The sequence below is a fragment of the Sturnus vulgaris genome, chromosome 11 (assembly GCF_052056855.1).
Source record: "Sturnus vulgaris isolate bStuVul1 chromosome 11, bStuVul1.hap1, whole genome shotgun sequence".
NCBI lineage: Eukaryota > Metazoa > Chordata > Aves > Passeriformes > Sturnidae > Sturnus > Sturnus vulgaris.
Window position 1 is genome coordinate 9,528,594 of NC_142253.1, and position 24,585 is coordinate 9,553,178.

General features: G+C 44.7%; 1 protein-coding gene across 4 annotated transcripts in view; it reads left to right on the forward strand.

Moving 5' to 3' along the window:
• GRIP2 (glutamate receptor interacting protein 2) overlaps positions 1-24,585 on the forward strand; it is a 271,200-nt gene that overhangs the window by 169,738 nt on the left and 76,877 nt on the right. Inside the window, exon 1 of one of the 4 annotated variants that reach the window (XM_014872268.2) lies at positions 13,942-14,099. The exons of the other annotated variants lie outside the window; for them this stretch is intronic. Within the exon in view, the coding sequence (XP_014727754.1) occupies positions 14,060-14,099 (40 nt within the window). The 5' untranslated portion in view covers positions 13,942-14,059. Of the gene's footprint in view, positions 1-13,941; positions 14,100-24,585 lie in introns of those variants that run through there. 4 annotated transcript variants of the gene reach the window in all.

Consider the following 24,585-nt stretch of genomic DNA (forward strand, 5'->3'; position numbering starts at 1 on the left):
GTGGAGGTGGCATGCAGAGCATTGCAACATGCTGTCACCAGGTTAGCCCGACAAAAATAGCTGTGCATGCCTCAGGTTGAGGCTCTGTGTGATGAGAATGTATCAATTAGGAGCTTACTGCTCACTTTGATGTCATTAGAAGAAGGACTAGCTTGATCCTTCCAGCCGACAGACCCAAGGGATTACAACTCTTCTGTCTGTGGTGTAAGATGATGTTTTGCCCCTAAATCCAGTGCTGACTAATTCTGCAAAAAGACATGTTGGAGCTATAGCTCAGTGCCTGGGGAGATGTTGGAGTTATTATTAGGTCACTGGTTAAACCTATGTAAAACTCTCCAGTTTTTTGGGCTTAGTTTGAGGTCAGAGCCTTGGCCCCAGATCTAAGTCCTGCTTATTGCATGGTGGGGCTCAGGCACAATACCTGTCTCCTTCCTCCTTTGGACTCACAACACTGCTGGCTCCTTCCTTGCTTCCTTATTGACTTCGTCATCTCTATGAAAACACAATGCTTTCCTAATTTTAGCTTCATAAATACTGTGGCTTTGTCTCTTCTCCCCCCTTCCCCAGTTTCAAAAGCCATCTTAAAAACTGCACAGCTATTTAAATGGCAGCTTGATGGGAATCCATGGCAAATGACTCTGCAATTAGTAAATCTCTCCTATTGTGACAGCTCTATTATTAAACTGCCATAAATGCCAGGCTATTAATCTGCTGTCTGCTCAATCCCCATGCTTTCCCTTCCTTGCCTGTCCTCTTCACCATTTTTTTTTTTTTTTTAAGTTTTAACTGCCTTCCAGCAAGTGTTTTCAGGGAGGGAATGTGAGGTAGCAGCAGGAGGAAGGCTTTGTGACACTGTCCTTTAGGAACTCTTCACCTGTAAGAAAGGTGAGAGAAAACACTGAATGGTCACCTCTCATTTGCTTTTAAACTTTTGCTATTTCAAAACTGAAGTGAAACTCTTAATTTGCTGAAGTCCAAGGAAGGTGAAAGCATAGGGAGAGGAGCTGTGACAGCAGCTGGGCACCAATATCATCTTGGGAAGAGCCATAGCTGACCCAATGGAACATTGAACTTTGCAGCTGCCATTTTCTCCATCCTGTGACACAGACGAGCATCACATTTCTGAGCCCATAAATCTGCTCTGTCACCCCAGAGCTCAGGGACAGGGGACAGGCAATGTGCTGGGGCAGGAGCCTGCAGGGCTGCAAACATCAGTGACAGCACAGCCTCAAATTTCACCCCAGACAGTGTTTCCATAGTGGTGGTATGTTGTGTGAGGGCAGCACACTCTTATGCACTCATCCCTCTGGAAAAGCAGACGCTGGCAATCCAGGGACAGAGGGATCAATAACAGCAGAGTGGCTGCTGCAGCGTGGGACTGGAATGGCAGGAAGGCTTTGCATTTATTCTGAGCATTGAGATCAGCCTGTTGAGGTGACACTTCTGTCCTGAGTTTCAGCGAGGCAGGAAGCTGTGTCCTCGGCAGTGGTGTGAGGATGAGCTAATGGCAGGGACGTGTCTGTGGGCTGGCGAGAAAGCACATGGGAAGGTCCCCACCAACCTTAAATCTGTGATCTCATGGCATGGAGCTGCTGTTCAGTGTGTTCGTGGTCTCAGTGAAGAGATTTGCCCACCCTGCAGCTCCCCATGTACCAGGGTGGCCCGTGGAGGAAGAGCTGATGATGGTGCTGTCCACTGCTGCCTAGCAGCTTTGCAGAAAATCTGGATGTATTTAGAAAATGTGCATGTATATCTGTCCTGTTCTCCAAATGAAATGACACTACCCAGTAACCAACCAATATATTTGCACCTGCTGCTTTGAGAAGAGTGTACCTTGCAGTACTGTCTGGACTAGGTCTTTCTAAAAGCTGGAAAATTTGGGATTCTATGGCCTTTCAACAGCTGGAGTATAAAGAAAGCATTTACTCAGGGATGGGCCTTGGAAGAGGTAACAGAAAAGTGACCCATCAACACAAAATTTGAGACTTAGAAACTGTTGGGGGGATGAAACAAAGGGAAAACCTCCTCTGATGGGGAATTGCATCTTATTTTTTCAGGCTTTTCCCTTCACCTCAATGACTTAAATACAGCTGTGGTGGCGTAAATCAGCTGCACCATGTAAACACCTAAATTTTCTTTGTGTCCTGTTGCTATAGAAACTCTCCCAAAGCCTGGGTACCAGCACAGCCACTGTGCTGTTTTGGGAACACTGTCTAAGCTGGGGCATCCAATCCAGGAGATCTACTGTGAGCTTAGGCCCATTCTGGAAAGGACTTTTTTTGGCTGCTGCATTTGCACTGCTGAGGTATTAAAGAAAATGAAGATCTGCATCCACTTAGTGCCAGCTTTAGTCCCTGGTGATGGGAGATGGGTTTCCACTGAGCACGCTGCCCTCTGTTAACTGTGGATATTTAGGAGATTCTTAAATACAGTATTATATCCCTAATTATGCAGAAATCCTTCAATCTGGCGTGTTTCATCTGGAATTATGCTCGACTGTCAAATCCTGCCAAATACCTTCTTAGAGCGAAGGAGGCTGGTGCACTTGGGTTGCCCTCTGCAGAGAGGAGAATCCCGGCCACGAGGCCATGGCTGCCAGCCCTGGGCAGGATGAGCAGATGTGGATGCTGCTGGAGTGGCTGTGCCCACGTCCCTCTTCACAGTGGACAGCAGGTACAGCCACAGGCACCCACCTTCCCTCACCCATGTGGTCCTAAATGTAAACATTTATGTTGTTGGAAGCTTCCCAAGTAAGGGGAGTATTTTTATTTGTCCATGGAGTTCCTTCATGGCAGTGCTTCCAGAAAGATTCCTTCCAACCCAAGTAATTCCATAAAGAGGGGAAAGGAGAGAGTGGCTTGGAGAGAGGACTGATGTGGCAATTACAGTAATGACCTGTGAAGAACATTTGCACCTTCCTCCTCCAACACCCTTCTCTGGCTAAATCACTGCACACCAGGAGTGAGTCATGCTGGGGATAACTACAGCTGCATGATGCTTTGTATATTTAATAATGTATTTAATGTAGCTGCAATTCAGATCACAAATACCCTTTGTAATGGTGCGACTACTGCCTAAAAAACATCCTGATGGGCTTGAGGCAATGCTATTTCTAAAGGAATCCAGCTTTAATTACTTTGGAACACCACATAAAGTGTAAGTAATTGTTAGTCAGCCATACCTGGGTACCATCTACATGCAGTGGTCTCCAGGAGCGTGTGGTTACTGCAAGAGTGTACCTGAAATCTTGCAAAGAAGCTTTAAAGTCCCCACTATGACCTCCCCCTCAAGTGTTGCTTGTTGGTTCAGAGCCTCTGTAGGCTTCAGTGCTCTGATTGTTTTGATTGAGACCTGTTTTCCTCTTGTCTGTCCCCTGACATATGTGCATCAATTCTCAGCTATAAAGAAAGCAGTCTCATCATTTTCACTCAAATCTCCACATCCTACTAAGCCTTCTGCTGCTTCTTAGAAATGAATTAATAGTTGAGTAAAAGGGCTTCATAGTACAGTATATTTTGGAGAATAAATATTAAGTGATCGCTCTGTAAGTAATTGGACAGAATATTTCTATTACAGAAAGCTTTTTCTAGGAAGCTCTTCTGTAATGCTACTTCTGTTCTGCAGTAAGTCTGTAACTGCATGTCAGGGATGTCAGTTAATATGAAGGTAAGTCATCACAAAACTACAAAACTAGGTTCACACAATACTTCTTACAGCTTTCAGAAAATAATTTTCTCTGTGGTTTCTTTTTTTTTGTTTTTCTTTGAAAAGAGTAAGACAGTCAAAACATCTTTTTGCCAAATATACAGCTTTTTAAAACTTGGTTTTCATGGCTGTAATTTATCCAGTGTTGATTCTGGCTTGAATTATGTATGCTCATCTTTGTGGAGTAATAAGGTTCTCAGTATTGTTCCCAGTGGCTCTTGCACAGAAATACACTCTTGGAGTAGGAGGTGTAGCTCTAGAGAGTCAACTTCTGCAGGATTTTGTGCCTTTGAGCACCAGAAACAACACCCAGGAAAGCAATAATGAGCAAATCTCTAACTTTTAATGCCTTCTTGCACAAGTAATTACTGCATTTCAGCATGTGAACAGCTGCTGAGGTAGCAGAGACTGTGCACTTGCTGCCTCTTCTCATGTGTAATCAAAAGGTACAAATGATAAGGCATCTTTCCCATAAACTGGGTCACTGGGTTAAGAGAGTTTTGAAAATATCCCCTCCTAACCCATGCCTTAAGTATCTCAGCATCTATCTAGATTTTAATACTGTCATTTGCTCATGATTTGCATGTCTGTCATCTGCTTGCTCTGAGGATTTTCTCCCTTAGTTGAGGAAATACTTTGCAAGATCGAGATCACTGCTGAATGCAAGATGATGCTGTGACTGGCAACAATTCATCTTCATTTGAACACTAAATATTCCAATTCAACAGCTAATGAAAGGCTTGAATTAGGATAGCAACTTCGTGACTGTTCCAGGAAGGGTTTGAAAAGGCAATATTGAGCTGTACTTCACACAAATTCAGTTTTTAAAAACTAGCTGAGCTTTTGAAATTTCTGAGTCTGGTACCCATTCTCTGGACTCTTGTGTCTTCTGCTTCCATGGGTTTGACTGAGACACTCTTGTATGGGTAGTGGTTCCTTCCTGGCTTTGAGTATGTCCTTTCTGATAGTGATTCAGCAGAAAATTCTAGGTTTTAGGGGGAGGTGGAATAGGGCAAGAAGTTGCTGATCTGTATCTGCTGTTCTGTCAAAAGAGATGAATCTTCTCTCTAGTTTACAGATTGCTGAAGTTAGGAACTTAATTCTAGTGCCTTGAGATGACGTGTTCTCTAGGCAAACATTTCCTTCTCCCTGGCTGTTCTAGGGGAAGCCCTGGTGATGCTGTTAGACAGTTCATACAGGTGGAGCTGGATCTCTTCCCTAGTGCCTTCCTGAACAGCACTGCTGAGACGTTATGATACAAAACATTACGTTGACTTGTTGATTCAAACACTAAATGCTTCCTCCTTTCCCCCACACCTTTTGGGCCCAAGTGCTCTGTTGCTTTTCTGATCTCCAGTCTGGGCAGGGTGGGCTGGCACACTGTTACTCCTAATGGTGTGGCCTTCCCTGATCTGATCACAGGAATAGGAAAAGTTGCTTTGCTAACGGGTTTGTTACCCCCTTGGGACTGATAATCAGGATCTCGTAAGGAAATGGTTTTCTGAGCAGCAGGAGTGCAGATGTCATGAGAAGAAGGGCTTGGTCTTCCTTGCCCTGCAGTAGCAAGAGCTAAACAGCCACGACCTCATTTTGTTAATTTAAGATGTCTTTGAATGTACTTTTTCTCCCCTTCCCCTCTTTCTGAAAAATCAGCTTCACTCTGCCTTTGCTATTAGGGATCCTGCTCTCCTTCTTTAAGTACATCTCTCCCAAAGAGATCACAGGATCAAGCCTACCCCTTTTTCTCATGTAATACAAATCCCATCTACCCAAGATTCCCAACTAGCTTTATGGGCAGTCTGTGAGAGCAATAGGTCATAGCTGTCACTGTGGTTAGCAGAATTAATTTCTCTCTGGTTAAATGGAAGGCAGTTGTTCTCCCAACTGGCTCCTTTAAATCTTCTCCCAGCCTAGAGCTTAGCAGCCAGGTCCCTGCCACCCTGAGGTTTGTGAGATCATGTTCTGACTTCTGTGAGATAATGACTTTTCTGCCCGTGTCCAAATGACACTGACTACCCGTTAAAAAGGAAAGTAGTAAATTCATCTGTTAGCTACTCTCTCTCCTGCAAGATTTACTTCTGTCAGGGATTTTTACAGCTCAATGCTGTGTCTTTCATGATAGGGATGTGTGGTGGAGGAAATTTATTGTTCCCTTCCTAATAGATAGCTGTAATTTCATTTCAGAACAAGCACTTTACGTGCAAGAAAGAGATTCCATTATGCCACCACACAGCATTGGGAGCATCTGTTCCAGTGGGGTATTTGGATTAAAGCGAGTAAAGGCTGCACATCTGCTGCCCTCCACCTCTATTCACAGAACAAAGTGTTAATCCTAAAGAAAAGAGAGCAATTAGCTTGTAAACCCTTCCTGAACCCACTGGAAGATTAGCCATTTTCAATTAAAGCTTTTCAGCTGGAAAGATAATGGGCTAAAATTTCCAGCTTAAAAAAAAAAAAATACTATTATTGACCATGTGGCTTTATTTCTGTCAATTTCTGTCCTTTATAATTAGCTACCCTGGGATAATTAGGAGTGCCTCATGCCATTCCCTGATCCCCAATCTCTCCCCTTACAATACAAACGGGAAAGTGACTTTGTGGCTGGTCTCTTGGCTTGTTGCAGCTATCACGGAGCCACTGGTGTTGTGTGGAGCCACGCTGGGGATGAGCCCAAGCAGCATTTGATAGGTTAGTGTACGGCACGAGTGAAAGGAAAATCCTTTACAGGCTGCTGGGAGCGTGCTGGGACTGCGCCCGGGTGGGAGCAGGGAGGCTGATCCCACCCTGCAAACCTGCACCAACAAGCAATCTGCAGTCCCTCAGGGAGCTCCGCATGTTCTGAAGCCAAAATACTTCATAAATCACCGCTCTCAGCACTCGGGGGTTACCCGGAGCTGTGTGTGGCTCTGCCTGGCCCCAGCTTGGCAGGTAAAACTTGACAAGCTGGAGCGGGAGCCGAGCCGGCAGTGGGAAGCCCCTGGCGGCTGCATCGCCCCTGTCCGAGCGCTGCGTGTGCCAGCACTGCACTCCCGAACTTCCCGAGGCAGCGGGGGAGCCTGACCTGCTGTCACCCCGCGCTCGAACGCTGCTGCCTGTGGCGTGGCACTGCCTTTTGGGTCATGTCTGTCTTGTCTGTCTGTCTGCTTTCTGCGATCGGCTTCCCCCGTGCTCCTCTGCCACCGCTGAGCGTGGCGCTGGTGCCGGGGGCTGGAGCTGACACCAGCCCGTGGCCTCGTCCAGCCGTGTCTGCACTGCCTTGTGTGCCCTGCTACCACGAGTTAATGTCGCCTGTTTGGTGGCTTTGGTCCCGACATGTGCTGCTGGCAGTGGCTGTGCTCTGTCTGAGCTAACACCGAGCAGGAAGGCTTGACCTTCCAGGGAGCTGCTTGGCCATGCAGCCTCACATGAGGCACCTCCTCAGCCAAGGACTTCTGAATGAGGTGAGCTCACTGAGGTATCTGAATGCAAAACCATCCAGAGCTCTGACTCCTGGGTGCAACGTGAGCTGTGCTTTTTCTGAGTCACCAAAATTATCGGTATTGCTTCTGGTTCTTGGCTGTCTCCCATACAGACCTTGGCCAGGTCTCACCTAGCTTTGCCTTGTCCCTTCTAGAAGAGTTGCACAGCATAGATGCTGCATAGTAGCATGCTAGAGCATATATAAAAGCCATTAAAGCTTTTTTTTTTTTGTGGAGGAATAGGGCTTGGTGCTCTTGGGATTTCACTGGCCTTATCATGCTGCTGATACTAATATCGTCTTTTGCAGTCAGCGCTTTTCCTGCTATTTCTTTGTTGAAACACATATGAAAATGTGCCTTGGAAAATATTTTATATCTGAGCTAGTTAATACAGCACCTTGGAGAGAAGGTGTCTGATGCAACGGAGTACAAATGAAGCCTCATTAAGCAGGAATTCAGTGATTCTACTGAATGCCCCAGCAATTAAATTTCATCTCGTTTCATATGCGGGTGAGGAGAGTTTAGAAAGAGAATAGAAGCAGCAGAGCAATGTGGCTCTGTACTATGCAAATTAGTGTTAACATGGCATTTCATTTATTGTTAATGCATTGTTACACTCCTACTCATTGAAAAGAAACTGTGTGACAACAGGTAAGACTGATGACCCACTTGCTTATTTTTCCATCTGCATTGGCAGCATTGCCTCTGCAGAGACCGGTGCCAAGATAAATCCTTTAAGGGGAAGATGCAGAGGTTTTTCTTCCCACAGGCAGGAGTGGAGTTGGATGCTGACTAAGACCTGTCCTACAGGTTGTATACTTGCCTCTCTGTCTTTTGGGGTGAAATGTGGCAGGGCCACATCCCTGCTACTAGAAGGGTCCTCGTTTGGGCTCAAGTACTGTGTCCTTTTGGATCAAGAGGAGGAAGTCTTCAGTCCCTACTACTGCAAATATCTGAGCTCTTGTGGCACATAACATAATAGGGATTGAGGGATGCTGATATGCTTTGCAGCCCCATCCACACACTCACACCTCTGATCCCTTCTGTCCTTTGAGCTCTAAGGTTGTGTCCTATTCTTGTAGGGCTGCTTCCCATTTTATCTCTATATCCAAAGGTCTATAGCAGAATATGTTTTCTCTCATCTGTATTTTGATTGTGTTGGACCTTGCTTCACCTAAATTGCCCACTCATAGTGTGCAAGGAAGGTGGATGCTGGCCAGCTACTAACACACCCATCACTATTTTCATTTTGGTGACATGAATAAAATATAAAGAAGAAACAGCATTTTTGCTGAAGAGGAGACATCACGAACAGGCCCTTTCAGGGCAGCCACTGATGCAGATATTGAAGTGCCAAGTGCAGCTGCCATGCACTTGATGTGGATTGGAGTGGCTTAATGACCTTAAAACTGGAAATCAGTCCCATGACTGAAAAGCTTAGATGCTTACTTGCCCTCCATTTTTTTTTCGTTTTACTGTCAACAAATTGCTGTCATTCCAGTGCATGGATCACTAAAAGCTGGGAAGATGGGAGCTATTAGGCATTTTGTTTTCTCCAGTGGTATGGCTCTGCTCTTGCTTTCCATGTCTGCATGGTCCCTCCAATCACAAACATGCTTGAGGATTTTACCAGTGTCACAAGACTGTGGGACCAGCCAGCTACATTGCTATGAAAGATTTGAGGGAGGTGAAAAGTAAAACCAGTTAGGAGAATGTCCAAAAGGAGGGGGTGTATTTTGCCTAGAAAAAGCACTTGTTCTGTATGTAAAGCCACAGAAGTAGGGATAAATGGGAGAAATACACTCTCTCTACCTGAAAGTGTTGAACCTGCTTTCAGATGGTGTGCATGCAACTTCCAGACTCTGCTCCTTTTGGACCATGTTACAAACTCTCACCTTGCCCTGGCATGGCTGATGATTGTTGTTGTATCACTAATCTCCTGCTGTATTGCTTATTGCTGTGTCTTGTCAAGCTCATCTCCATTTGGCTTAAAAAATCATTGTGAAGCCAAGATTCTCTTTTGTTGGGATGACCTTTGCTAACGAGGTCCCTGAATGAGCTCTTTTGTATCATTAGAGCTGGCTGGGGAATAAAGGACCTTGTACTTCACTGCAGCCTATTTGTTTTCCACTGTTTCTTTTATCAGCACTAGGGTCCCCAACCCTGGTGTGTCCTACTCTCATTACCCAGAAAAATGTGCAGGAACCACTTTATTGTGCTCTGGTGGTGGAGGAAATGGATGGGGGTCTTGAAAGTACCTTTGCTCTGTAAAGGAAGTACTCTGTCTCAGTGCTCTGCATGTGTGCGTGCAGCATGGGTTCTAATTGCTTACTGGATGGGTCAATTTATCTTTCAGTGTTCATTACCCGTAATAAATTAATGCTTAGGACTGGCTGGTGGAATTTGCACTTAAAGAAAAGAACAATCAAGGACTTCTTCCTCTGTGTCCATTATTAAGCTGTTTATATACCCTTAAAGATTTTTTTCTTTCAAGTCCCTTCTCCATTTGCCATAAAAATATATTGATAAAACAGTGCATTGCATTTTGGGGTTGTATGTAAAAATCAGGGCATCTGCTTATACCAGAGATGAGGCCTGAGGCTGATATGCAGTTGTCTGGGGTTTCTAAATAAGCACAACTATGTAAAATTGGAGCAGATGAAATGGAGCAAATGTGCAGCCAGTGGGTAGCTGGGTAATCAGCTGTAAAGTCTCTTCCACCAAGAGAGTGATGGGTCTTCCTTTTGTCTCTGCTCCTCCTCCCTGTCTGTTGCAACCAAAAATCAATTAAAGAAGGGTGTAGGCTCTCCAAACTTCTTGATTTTGTGCAGAGATGCTTAGAATTCTCAGTAAAAATTGTCTTTCCCGGTAAGACAACTGGAAGCACTGGGTTGACTGTGTCAGAAGCCAGCCTTGAGATGGTGGATGAACAGGAAGATGAGTCCCCAGCCCCAGGGGGACCCTGATGTGCAGGCGTGTATTATTAAATGGAAGAAGTAGGATGAGAAGAAGGAGATGGCAATGGAAAATCTTAATTTAACATCTGAACTAAAAAAAGTAGAAAGCATCTGTGTCAGTCTCTTCTGAACCTTCCCTAACCCAAAGCAATTTCTGTTGCTATTAATATCATTTTATATGCGGTTGGAACTTCGCTGTTTCTCTGCACTAAGTGCATGTGGTTGGGGGTTTTTCCTCATCGTCTTCTTGTGGCTCACTGTTCATTATGTTCATTCAGCTGTCTTCAGAGAGTCTCCTGAGACTTTCTAATGTGGAGTGATGTAACATTCTCTCCATGTTCTCCACAGCTCAGAGCATGTTCAGTGCTAAATGGCTCAGATCAGGATCTTGTGTGAGCGTTCCACAGAACTGTGACTTCCAACAAGGATCCTTTTGGATGTGGTTAAATAAGTAATGGTTACAAATACTAATCAAACATTGGACTAAATAATGGATATTCTGAATAGCCTGTGATCTTCCCTCTTCTGTCCTCCCTGTTTTGTTTGCATAGAAGTGTATTCTGTATAAATGTGATCCCAACCAATTTAGGCCATGTAACGTTTGCAGCATCACTCTCACTGGGGTTCTGGGAGGATTTGTAGGTCAGCTCTGGGGAAATATGTATGAGGTTCACGAGCAGGACAGGATGTGCTGGGTACAAGAAATGCTAAACCAAGTGCTAGTACATGTCTGTGCATGTAAGGGTAGCTACTCCTTACTTACAACAAATGAACTTTACTCAAAGAGCAGCCTGTTCCTGAGAAAAGTAAATGCCCGTTTTTCTAGAGTGGGTGCTTTTTCACTGGCATCTCCACTTGAGTTGTATGGATGAGAGCCATAAGCCTGCACAAATGGATGTTTCCAGTAGGGACCACCCAGAAGCTCTCTAGCCATGGACTGTCCTCAGCCTGTGCTGTCTTTCTCCTTAAGTATGCTATACTGAAGTGAGGGTGCAAGAAAGCATTTCCTAAACCCTCTTTTCTCCTGGAATGGTAATAGGAGATCAGAATATATAAAAAAAACAGAACTGAGATTTTTTTTTCCTGTGTAAAGACTTTTTTAACATCCCACCTCCACAAAATTAACTTATTTAAAAAACCATACATTTGTAGCTGAGGCTTGTGTGTAGTTGATACTGCCAGAGTATTTTTGGAAAGTTGCTAATTCTGAGCACACAAGCTTAAAGTTTATGTCAAGAAGGTACAGGACAATGCACAGACTGTTCCTGAAACATCAAAGCTCCACATACAATTCCTTGAGTTTGTCACCATAGCTTAGGTTGAGAGCTTATGCTCTTTTATGACACCTACACATTTTGATGTCATACCGTATGTTTTTGGTCTGTCTTGTTTGTTGGGGTGTGTGGTGTATCCTTTCCCTTCCCCATTAGAAACTCAAGCTGTTAACTCCAACTGGTTTTGATATAGTGCCACCTGAAACATGAAGAAAGTGTTGTGTTTGTGGATTTTGGCCAGAAACCATAGAGTAAACATCTTTATCCTCTCCAGGCTGCTGGTGCACTGGTGTCTTGCCAAGCAGCTCAACGAATGCCACCAGCAATTCTGGGCTTGAAATGCTCAAATGCCTCTTCCTTCTCCATCATCAGAGGAATGGGGCAGCTCCAGCCAGTTCTCATCCACAAAAACAGGCAGCTTCAACTGTGTACTAGACCTGTCCTCTCACACACTTTCTTCATGCAGCAGATAACCTGGGAAGAATTTTATGGTTCTGTAAACACAAATAATGATTTTAAATTTTTCTTTAAAACACATCCATTTCATGGCATCCAAAGCAATGGGCTATTCTCAAATTAGCAGCTTCTCGTATTTGTGGTGCAACTGGTAATGTTTTATTCCTTTAAGATGAAATTTCTCTGCAGCAAAAGCATTAATAGCTATGTGAAAAGATTTCTAATTATAAATTTTGCCTCAATTACTAATTAAGTCTATTGTCAGACTGAACAACTTCTTTTAAACAAATTATGGACCAAAATATCTCTTTTGTAAGTAGTTTTTTATTACTTAGTGATTTTATTGCTTTTGTATAGGTTATCTTCTCATGAAACAGCCGAGTTTGAACCACAATAGAGATGCTGCTGCATTTCAATCTGAACAAGATCTGTGGCATTAGGCTGAAACCCAGTTATCCTCCTCCACACAGAGTTAGGGCCCCCAGGTCTGTAAAAATTTCCTGCTGGCACATTCAGATGTGTTTAGTTCCTCTTGATTTATCCTGATTTCTCTCCTAAGGAAACAAGCAAGGTTAATGCTGCCTCTCCATGAGCTTCCTTCTAAATCTACGAGCTCTTGGCTACTTTCAGACAAATCTAGTAGCAGTTTCAACCATGACTAGACCCTCATACAAAAATGTAGATGCCTTTTGTGCCTTAGTCCATGCTCGTCTGGATCTCTTGTCACTGTTTGTGGGTATAATCTTGCTGTTATAGATGACAGTAGTTCTCAAGGGAATAGGGTGACCATGGAGAATGCTGCTATGAGCTGGTTGGCACAGTTTGCATTTCACAGCTTGGCTGAGAAGGGGACCTGCACAGTGTTGGGGGCAGGGTCTGACCCTGTGCACACCCTTACAGCCCCATGGCCAAGGCATTGGCATACCCTGCATGCTCTGGATCTTCAGCACAAATCAGCCAACTTTTCCATTTTAATAGTAAAGGAAGGAGACACTGGTGTACTGCATTTCTTCCTAGGCCAGTGCCCTTTCCCCACCCACAGTGCAGGGCCAGCAGTTTCGAGGGAAGCCAGGCAGCACCTTGTCCTGGAGGGCCAAACTCCCCGTGACCAGCTGGGGGCCAGCACCGCTCCCAAAGACTCCTCTCGCCAAAATCTCAACACAGGACTGGCATGCCTTTAGCCCCTCCTGATTCCTCCGCTCTTCCTAAGACAGGGTTCAACCGAGTTTTCAGCAAACGCTGTAGGGAGGACACAAGACTGCAGCCTCATATTCCCTTACGAGCACCGTGTGTGTGTGTTTGGGAGGCAGTGCAATGCTTTGACAGCAGCTTGACATTGCCTTGAAAGGTGCTGGAGGCTCTGCAAGCACTTGCCAAGAGGGGGTGGGGGAGAGGAAAGTGTGTCAGGCAACACTGCAGTCGCAGCCTCCTCTCGTGCTCAGCCCCGCTGCTGCTGCAGCTGCGGCTCGGGGGCTGCTGCGGCTCGGGGGCTGCTGCGCGGCTCCGCTGCCGGCCAAGTTCTGGCGCTGAGTGCGGCGCGGGGGCAGCGCTGCCTCCGCCGCAGCACCGCCTGCCCGCCCTCCTCCCGTCTATGGCTTCTGTCATTCCCCCACCCCCCGCCTGAAATGCCCGTGAAAGCCACCGAGGGGCTCGGGCGGGAAGGGGCCAGCACATCTCCATGGGATGATGCCCGCTCTCCGCCGGCGGGACGCGGGGTGGAATTCCGCCGGGAATGAAGTGCTCGCTCGACATTTGCTGCATCTGCCGGAGCGTCAGGGTTCAGTGGCTGCCTCCCCTTCAAGCAGCTGTTCCGGTTAATCACTGCGCTTCCAACTTTTGCTTGGCAATGCCTGATGGCCAGTGGAGCCGAGAGAACTAGCACGGGAATTTTAGGACCTCATAGAAAAACCCCCATACCCCTCATTTTCCTATTTCTACACAGGACTGGCGAGCCGCACGTTAAACAACCGTGTAAAGATATTTCTTCCTAAAGGATTGCCACATTTCTGAGTCCTCGCAAACTGGAGAGCCCCGGACGATTTGTGTTCGATCTCGCTGCCGGGAAGTGCGGGAGCCGCGTGTGCGCTGCAGCCGCGCTCGGCGGTGGGAGGCAGCCCGGGCTGCCGGGGAAGGGATTCCAGCGCAGGCAGGGACAGAGAACGGAGCGGCTCTTGCAATTTGTTGAATGATTTGATAGATAACAGCAGACATGCTTTGTGGACTGAAAAAGGATTTGCAGTCAGACTTTGGTGAGTGAACCTTGTCTGTAATTTTTTTTTGCCCTTGTCCAGTAGTTTACTTTTGTTTAATTTGATTTTCTTTAAGCATCTTGAATATCATTGATAGTTTCATGTGCTACTTTCAAAGTGGTTTTACAAATCCAGACCGTTGCATGCAAACTTAATTGCTTTGATTTGTGGAATATATCTTTGCTTCTCTGTAAAGAATTTCTCCCTGTGACCACTGGAGAAGGCACAGGCTGCCTTCTCCTTCTCCACCTGGAAGATTGGCAGTCACGGGGGCTGTTCTTATGGCACCTCAGATACTGTGGAGCCTTTACAGCTGTTCTGTTTTTAAAAAAAAAAAAAAAAATCTAAATGCAGCTCCCTATTTTCCAGAATCAGCGTGTGAGTGGTCTGGGCGTTCGGCAGTGGTGATTAGGGGGCTGGGAATGAAGATGGGAGAAGAGACTCTGCTGAATGTGGTGGGATCACTGCCATTGCCCCCCCCTCTTGTATAATCCACTAGTACCTTGTCTAATAAATATTTCAGGTTCTGCTAGAAATCTGCTATTTCAGTGAGCTCCTAACCCCTGTTTTAGATACCTGGGGTGAGCAGTTCACTATTTCTGTGGAGTATAAAAAATCTATTTCATTTCTGCAAAAGAGTAGGCAGATGAGTGTAGAAGGGCACCTTTACAAAGGGCAGACATCAAGTTCTGGCCCCAGTCTTCCCAGGATGGACAGGCTCTTATATTTCTAACTGAGTGCAGTATTCAGGTACTTTGTTGCATGCTGTAGCTCTGCTTGTTGCAGCTGAATGTGCTGCATGGAGCTTGTCTTCCACCCTGATGCAAGCATTTCCCTTCTGGAAGCAAAGACGTTGGAGTTGGAAGTACAGAGGTAATTTATGGTTTCTGAATCATTTTGCGCTGCCTGAAGCGATGTAGTGAGACTGACTTCGTCCTCTCCTTGGCATCAAGATGCCCCAAAGCATGAACCTAACTTTAGAAAATTGTTTTCTCTCCCTAAATCTGAGGGTAGGATGAACCAGGTGGAAAGCATCTTATCCTGGCTATGTTGCCTAATCCCATGGGTGGTGACTGGAGGCAATATCCACCTACTTTAGCAGCACAGCAAGAAGCATTTTGGGGGCTTCATTTGAAGCTGCCAGAGACACATTGATGAGTCCTGATAGGCTGAGAGAGTCTGGGTGTGTGACTTAACAGGGCAGGAATGCACTTGTTCCATGGAAAGATCAAAAGACAACTTGGCAGAATCTCACAGTGCTTTTGGGGCTGAGCCAGGAGCTGGGTCCTGGTTTAGAGGTGGCTGACACTGCGTGTGCTGGAGGGGTCTCCTTGATGCCACCAGCCACAGAGAGGGTAATTTGTGAAGCTCTTCCAACATGACACCAGAGACATCTGGTGCCTCAAGATGGCTGTGTTGTTGTAAATGATGATGTTGTCTGGGTGCTGGCTGATCGAATGAGAAATTTTCCTGATGTCAGCCCCAAACATTTCTTGAGAATCTTGAGCCAGTGTTGTGTCACGTACAAGGGAATGCTGCAGTCACTGTGTGGGTAAGGAAGTCTTTTTTACCCTGGTGTCAGACCCTCACAGCTTACACTTGTGGTGCTCCTGAGGACCAAGCCCATGGCTTTCATGGGAATGCTTTCTGGAAATTCAGAATGGAAGCAATGAAGGGAATGACAATCTTATCACTCATTTTAGCATTTTAAGTGGAATAGGCAAAACGAAATGGATTGTTTCAAAGAAGCACGCAAACATTTCAGAAGTGCTTTTTGGGCCCACCACCATTAGGGTATTAGTGATTTCTTTCCTTCAGTAGTTTTCAGAAGTTTTTTGATGGGATGTTTTAATAATAGAGAGATTTTGTGTCCTTCAGAACGGAAGGGCAGAAAATGCAAAGTAGCAGTGATATTTTATGGGAGGTGGTGTTTATTTTCTATTTAAAGTGGGTGGTCCTGCTGATAGCACGGTGATCGTGTTTCCACAAGAGCCTTTGTAATCCTGCTGTTGGAGGACTGAACAGGAATCCTTTATGGCCTTTCTGAAGTCCAAGAACATCCTCTATGTTTTGTTCTAACAAACTTCACATTCAGTTAGTCCTTACTGCAAGGATCATTGCAGGAATGGGCAGAAGAACAGAACTCACTGAATCTCCTTCATGCTGCTCCAAGTGAACCACTGAAGGTGCCATCCCAAACCAGCTCACATCAAATGTTAATTGAGGATAACACAGACAACTTCAGAAGACCATTTCATTTGTCTTTCAGATGTATCCATTTGGGTGACTTAATTATTTTTGATTTTTAAAAATACAATTTGTATAGAAGTCAAAGGAAGAATAACAATAGTAGATGAGTGTGGATATTCAGTGCTTTTCTGTTTGGGTTTGTTGTTTGTTTTTAGGTGTGGGTTTTTTTGTTGCCATTAGAAGCCATGCTTTTATCATGAGATGGACTCTCTGCAGTCCAAGGAGAGCAGTATTTCCTGTGGTTTTTCCAGACTGGCAAACTTCACCCTTTATCGCAGGGTGGGAATGGCCAGAACCAGAGACCTGTTAATATATCTCTGCCCCTTCCTGCTGAGGGATCAGCTCCCCTGTTCTCTCTCTGCTTGCCAAATAAGCAGGGGGAAGAATAGAGAAAAACATGCCTGAAAGGGATAGAAAACTAATGTGAGGAGCTAGAATAGGACAGGAGGAAATCTTCATAGATAAATCTCAGGAAGAAAGATTTTATCTTTCTTATTGAAGAATTCATCACAATAGTGCTATTTAATATAAGTCCTGCTCATCAGGCTGCTTACGTCACTTGTCAGCTTTGCCTCAGTTGCAGCCTAATGAAAGATGAAGAGAAAAACTAACTGATGTGTGTGTACCAAGACAAATATCTCTGGGTCTGAATCATTGATCTTAATTTCCTTGAGCCAAAACTGGGCAGAGAGTTTGTGCTATTCCTCTGCCTTGAGACAGTATTGGCCATACCTGTGATATCCGTCCACGTTGCATTTTAATATATCCAATCTGGGAACACCACATCAGCTCAAATTAATTCAGTACTCTGAAATATTAAGGAAAAGCTTTGCTTATTTGTAATTTTGGTGCCTTTGCATTCTGTCCTAACACAGATGACAGATTATTCCTTTCCCTCTGTGCATCACACGCCTGAATATCTGAAGAGAGTAATAATACTTTTTTTCCTCCTCCCTCTTCTTTTTAGCATAGACAACTCATCTCTCCCCCCAGTCTCAGAAGTTGTGATCTTTCAGATCCAGCCTGCACCGATTCAACCTGCTGGGCCACATCGTTGTTGATGAGCTGTGGTACCCAAACCTGGGGTCTGCATTCAAGCCAAGGCTTTTACCAGTGCTGAGTAAAATGAAAGGATGATTTCACAGATTTTTTAGACTATGCCCACCTTGCTTGTAGCAGGGTGTTAGCTCTTCTTGCATATGACATGGTGCTGTGGATTTACATTTGGTTTGCAGCCCACAGTATCTGAAGAGTCCTTGCTGTCACTTTGATAGTTTTTCCCCATCCTTCATTCATTAGATTGTTCTTGCCTGGATCTGGTAGCTTGCATGCCCCTCTACCAAATTGTACATCTGTCTTTTAAAACATGTATGAGTCATTCTGGGTTCAAAATTTACTTCCCAGCCTGCTTCCAGTCCCTCATGCCTTGTGGCTGTCAGTAAACTTAATAAGATCAATCTCTCTCCAGCCATCCAGGTCATTTAGTGAAAACTTGGAGCTGTACCAGGCTGGTGGAAGGTCCCCACAGAACTTCATTTAATACATCTTTCCCTCCTGATTGTGAACAACTGATGAATTTTCTCAGTGTGTGGTTTTCCAATCAGTTTTGCATACACTTCATAATCATCTGTATCCTGCTTCCCAAACATACTCACAAAAATAGCACGTGAAACAGTGTCAGAAGCGTTTCTAAAATTGAGATATAGCAACTTGCATTTTCTATCTATCCAGAAATGTTACTCTCATATGGAAAGCAATTGAGTGGGCATGACTTATTTGTGGTAGATCCAGGTTTGCAGTTAGTCCTCATTTGGTGTTAACAGCTCACACACAGATAGTCAGCTCCAGGAACTGAAAGAGAGGGTGATGGATTTGTCATTCCCTCGCCCCCACTCTGGTAGCATGTTGTTTTGGTTTGGTTTTTTTAAGGTGAACATTGCATTTTATTCTTCAGCTTTGTGATATCTTACCCCTCCTCCTTAGGTTCTCACAGATATCTCCTGATGGCTTTAGGACTTTGGTGACCAAGTCTCTAAAGTTTTGTTGACTGAACTTTTAAGTATAAATAAGCTGATCTGTGCAGTCAAACTGAATTCTCGCTCTTTTCTAGAGATGACCCATTCCACTGAAATTGCTCTTTTATGGAAGAAAACAGATGAAAATAATGTCCTATGGCTTTTCATGGAGTATAGAAATAATTTTTTTTTAATTCCGTTTTTCTCCTCCAGTGTGGAGGTTACTGAGTTTTCCTCTCAAAAAAGCTTGTGTTCAAGCACATGTTATTACTACAGATTTGTTAAGAGAAGGATGTTTTACAGTGCAAAGGCCAGGGAGATTTGATACAAATGTTGATACAAATGTTGGTCCACAGTTCAATTGAACAGTTGCTACAGAGGTTTTCTCTCCAGTGTTAAATGTTGGAGTCCAGTTTCCAGCCCAGGCATTGACTTCCCTGCCACCCTGCTTAAGAAAATTTCATTGCCCCTGGAAGTGGTTCACTCTGGTTAGAGTGACCCATAGAAGGGGACTGAGTTTCATGTGGTGTGTTCAGTCTTGCTTTTGGCTTTATATCCAGGATATTTTTTCTTTATAATATTTGTTCTGTTTTATTAATCTATTGAAGCCAAGGGTAACTGCACTGCCAAAGTGTTTGCATATGTTAGGGCATATAGGATTTGATTTCTTTTGGAAACTCACTGTTAAATGCCAATGTTTCCTACTTGTGATACTATCCACCTAACTCAAGGATGGAAATCATGCAATTTTACTGAGAAGGTCAGAAAAAGGTATTGGGCAACTTGGAGGGAAGGGCACCTCTGCTTTTTGGTGTAGGCCTGTGTAGGTGTTGCAAATAAAAGAAACAATTAAATCTAACAAGTAATAATAATCAGAAAGAAGTGCTAATGCAGAACTGGAGAAGAAAAAGTAGGTCAAAAATAAATATTTAGCAATATTCATCAATTGACGATGGAATGCTAGCAGGCATAAGAACATTTAAGGATCTTTTCAGCTGTCGGTTCAGCAACTGCATAATTTTTAGCATGTGAGTAATCCCATCAGGGTAGGCATGGTCTTAAGCCTTGATAGGATGGGGCCCCCAGGTCATTGTATGCCTGTCTATTCAAGGTGGCAGAATTCAGTTTCAAGACAAATGTGCTTGTGTGGGCGTTAGGAAATTCTGGGTCTGTGACAGTCTGACTGCCAGTGTGCTTCTGATTTTTTTCTTATATTATTATTATTATTCTGTTCATAACAACAACAAAAAAAGACTAACTGAGCTTGATGTTCTTAGCTGACAAGTTTATTAATCTGCGGATTTAAAAATCAGTCTAGTAAAACCTGAAATGCAAAATCACACAGGATGAAGAATTTCTCTCCCTCCATTCCTAACAATTGCCACCCCCGATTTTTTTATTTCAATGGAAGTATTTTTTTTTTCCTTTGACCGTGTGTTTTTGTTCAAGGATCTGATAATTACATGCTTGGAGATGATGGCTTTTCAAAAGCATCTTTCCCAGCAATTTTCAACTGGAGATGTGGATAAAAATATCTCCCCATTTTTTTATCAGAAATGTTTTCAGTAATGTGCAATTATGAGCTCTGCCTTCATTCAATTCATCCTGGAAGAATTTGCTTCACAGGGAAATTCGTTTCCTAGCTGCTGTAGATGCCAGCATAGTTGGCAGCTGCTGGTTTTGTGGGGAGGAGGGAAAAGAAAGGCCCAGAAATTAAAATTGCTGTGAAGTAAATTGATCTCAACACCTGGAAACCATGAAAAGATGGAATCTCATACTTCTTTGTTAAATCATTGTTAAACTGCTTTGCATGTCAGTCCCAAAATGGCCCTGTAAATTATTTAGTGTAGCTGAGAGATGAAGAGATGATCCACTTCATCACTCCTCACAACTGATCTGTTTCTTATTGTGCAGGTTCATGTTAGCAAGGGGGAAGGCATCGTGGTTTTCTTCCCAGCAGTACTCCAACTTCCAGTCTCAATATATAATCAACACTTGTGTGGTTTATTGTAATGAAGCTGTGAGTTAGGAACTGGCTTAGGTCTGGGGAGAACAGCACTGCTGAGAAGGACTGTGGAGGGGTTTCAAAGAGCATAAACATGCTTTTGTCCTGGGAGGCAAGAACTTGTGCTGATAAGAGTATGATCTGGCTCCCTGCTGCCAGGTGTGTGGATGAAAACAGGATTTGTTGCATTCTTCTGCTTCATTGAATCTTCCTCTTCCCCAAAGGAGGGATGTAGGTCTCGATCTGGTGTGTGCTTCTATTTTGGAGGTCATGTGCCAAATTGTTTGAGACTCCGGATAATTCTTCCCTCCCGGCTTCTGTCCCTCCTCAGAGCCTTCTCAGTACCTGAGGAGCCCAGAGGTCCAACAGACTCAGCCCCTGCCCTGTGGAAGCTCCCACCTGAGGCTGAGAGTGTGGTGGCACAGCTCCAGACATCTGCTTTTCCAGCCAAATAGCCGACTTAATCATGGATCTACTGCCAGGTCTTTGAGCAACCACATGCATGACCATACAGATGATGAGGGATGGAGACCTCCAGCAGTCCCCACTGTTGTGCCACCAGCCCACATGGTGGAGTTATCCCAGCAATAAATCTTCTTCTCCATAACGTTTCAGTGGAAATCCCCTTCTTTCCCCTTGTGGGCATGACAGCTGATCCATACAGGGTCCTTACTGCAGTGAATCACTCACCCTGAAATGTGAGGGAAGTGGCCTGCTCCTGCCCCAGTGATTTATAGAGGATAATTTCTTGATGGAATGTGATGCCATTTGGGTAGGATTAAACTCTTGGCATCAGATGAAGGTGTTTTGCTAAGGGTTTTTTTTCAATAATATAATGCATTTCCTATACAAGCCACTGTGTAAACAGATCCTGTTCCTTAATGATATGAGCCACTGTGTTCTGCTGCTCCTGCTGCCAGCATGCCTCCAATCTGCAGCCCAGAAGACCCCGGGGGCAGGGGGGATCTTGGGGCACCATCTCTGCAACTTCAGCCTCAGCTGACACCTCTGCAGCAGTGAAGCCATGCAGGGGATTCAGGGGGATGTGAGTGTGAGGTAGGAATGGACTACATGGGGTCCTGGGCTAGAGCCACAGAGTTATGCCTGGAATCAGTGGGAAGATGTTCAAATATGTGCAGATCTGGATCAGACAGCCCAGGTGACTTGTAAACCTTGTAGCTGTGGAGTTAAAATCAGGGTGAAGTTAGAAGAGCTCAGAGACAGAGGGTGCATCACTCGTTGCTTCCTATTTTCCTCCAAACTCAGGTGTCACTCTGTGGTCCATTGCTCCCTTGCCTGTCCTTGCTGTGCAGCATGTGGATCTTTTCCCTGCCATTCCCTGCTCCTTGCTGCTGTAGCCAGGCCATGGGAGGTGACTGTTGCCATCAAGGTGGTGGCAAATACCACCCAGCTCCAGGCTGGCTGCAGAGACAGTCGAGAGATAGGTGCTGTGATTTATAAGGCTGGACAAGAGGCTTGAGACAAGAGAGAAAATTGTGTTGTTGTTATTATTATTAATTTTTAAAAAGAATCAGAGAAACTCCTCTTCCCCCTTTTATTTCAATTTATCCCAAATGTTTCCACTCAAGTGATCTTGGCAGAGGGGCCCCATCCCTTAGAGGAGGGGATAAGCTTTTGCCTTGCAAGAACTGGAAAACAAAATGTTTGAAAACTGTGGTGGAGGTGGGCGAGCAGAGCTCCACTGGCTTTCCCTCCTTTCTAAAGGACCCTTTATAATTCAGCAGCTGACTCCAGCAGCATCATGAGCTATAATAGGCAATTAGCTCCTAGCAGATTTATATGACACTGTGTTTTATAAGCAAACAGTCATGTGTGTTTAGTCATTAAATGGACCTGCTGTATCCGATGTTCACGGAGACAATCTCTTCCCTCTCGCCTCCCTGAGCACACACTCGGCTCTCTTGCAGCAGTGTGGATGCACAGACATGCATCCTTGTGCAAAACTGGTGGAAATGTATCATTAGCAGCCGCCTTTGGTTCTGGCATGCAGTGGCAAGAGGTAAACTTTTGGCAATATTTGCTCTTGGAGAATCCACACTCCATCTGGAGGTTAGAGAGGTGGGAATGGGAGATACCTGGTGCAAGGTACCCCCACGATCCTGAGGACGCTTGGTGAGGTGAGGGGCGGGGTGGGCACTTGCACAGCACCCTGCCAAGGGCTGGCATCTAAGTGGTTGCAGTGCTCCCCAGATATCCCCAGACTTGGAAAGTAGTCACGTTTAGTATTCATAGATATTTTAGATATATTTTTAGATATACCTGCACATGCTTCTCTTTCACACATCCATTACACACTCAACACTCAACAGAACCTGCTGGTATTAATTTTTATTAGCACAAGTGCCTCGTTGAATCAAAATTAAGTGGGTATTTGGAAGCATAATGTGAAGCATTACATTTAATGGTCTGTGTTCCTGCCTGGAGAAAGGCTGTCGCATGCATCTTCTCTCTTCCCCAGACTCTGCGGTCTTTAGCTACACCTGAATTTTCCTGACTTCATTGCTACTTCCTATCATCTGTAAGCTGTAAAACTCCCAGCTGCAACCTTTCAGCTGCATGTTGCACCTTTTCATATGTATGGCCTTATCCTGGTGTAAACCTGCCTAGCCTTGGGTTGTGGTACATGGGGAGAGGGCAGGTTTGGGGTGCAGGTGGAGCTGTGCTGCTGGAGCTGCTCAACCCAGCCCCTGGAGAGCTCCTACACCTCTCCCCTTCTCTTGCAGGTTCCCCTGCCTTGTCCAAAGGGGAGCAGGTGTCTGCCTAGGGCAATGCAAAACTGACTTTCCCCTCAGTCCTAAGCACGAGTCTGTCAGTCCTTCTGGCTTTTGTGATGGTCGGGAGAGTTCAGATTCTCACCAAATTGCAAGTGATGTTTTAAACAGTGTCCCCATTTCTCAACCTGAGGCTCCTTGTGGCTGACACCCAGCTCCTGGCTAATCCTTTGATTAGGGTTTCAAAAAAGGCCAAGGGAAAATTAATCCACAGAACTATGGGGCGTGAATTCTTCACAAAGCAGGATTTCCATGTGAAAATCTCGGGGTTGTCTCAGTTTACAGATACTTACAAGCAGCATCTTTGTGAGCTTTTCAGAGGGTCACAGAGCATAGCTTGCAGCATTTCATTCTGAATTTAACCAGGAGTTTCCATGTCTTTTGTGAATTCTTGTGCTGGCTGAAGTTGAGACTGGGTTCTCCACCTGATTCGTGTCACCTGTGTGATATAGAGCAACTGGAAACCAGCACAGCAGCTTGCCTTAAGCCATGGAAAACAGCTGGAATAAATGAATAACTCTGCTGGAGCAGGGTCTCATCCATCTTTCATACTGAACAGATGTTTGCTTTCATCAAAGTGGTGCTGTGCTGATCTTTGACACCAGCCTGTTTGGAGGCTGGGGTGTTGGCAGAGTCTGAAGCCAAGTCAAGGCTTAATGGGAAGCAAGAAGTGGGCAAACACAGGAGCTGAGCTTGTTGGTAGCAAGATATAATGGGCAATTCAGACAAATTTTTAACAGCTGGTTTGATGAGATCAGGCTGCACTAGTTCCAGCATCAAATAACTTGGAGTTTTGAAACTTTATGTTGTCCTGCTAAATCTGATATTTGCTAACTCTTCGATTTCTCTCCTTCTCCCTCCTTCCTTTCATTTTAAGTGATGCTCTTGCTTGAACTTCCTTTAGTTTTTTACTATAAGCTTATTCCATCTCTCATATAGCTCCTTTGAATCCTCCTGCCACAGTCTAGGATAAAAGCAGTCCCAGCGTGTACTTGGGCCATTGCATAAGAGATGGTCGAAAATCTACATATGTTTAGATCAGTCATGAAGTGGGAACATCTGTATGTATTCATATATAATGGCTTTTACCACATGAATGAATAATCCAACTCCCACGATTTGGTATTTACTTTTTTTGAAACATTGCTACTTAGCTGAACACTGAGAGAGAATCACATTTATGGGAATTAAGTCTTACTAAGGTTTAGCAGAGCTTCATGGATAAGCTGGAAACAAGTCTAAATGGGGTGCCAGAAATCTTTCTTTTAAAATAGTTAATGCTGTCTGGAACTTCTTCCTTATTTTTTGACTCCCACTGGCTTTTAAGCACTTTGCATGAAAATGCAGTGCAAATCTGGGATAAAGCACCTGATTTTCCACCTACTGCATTGAATGTCTTCCTCTATGATGTCACCTTTCTGCAG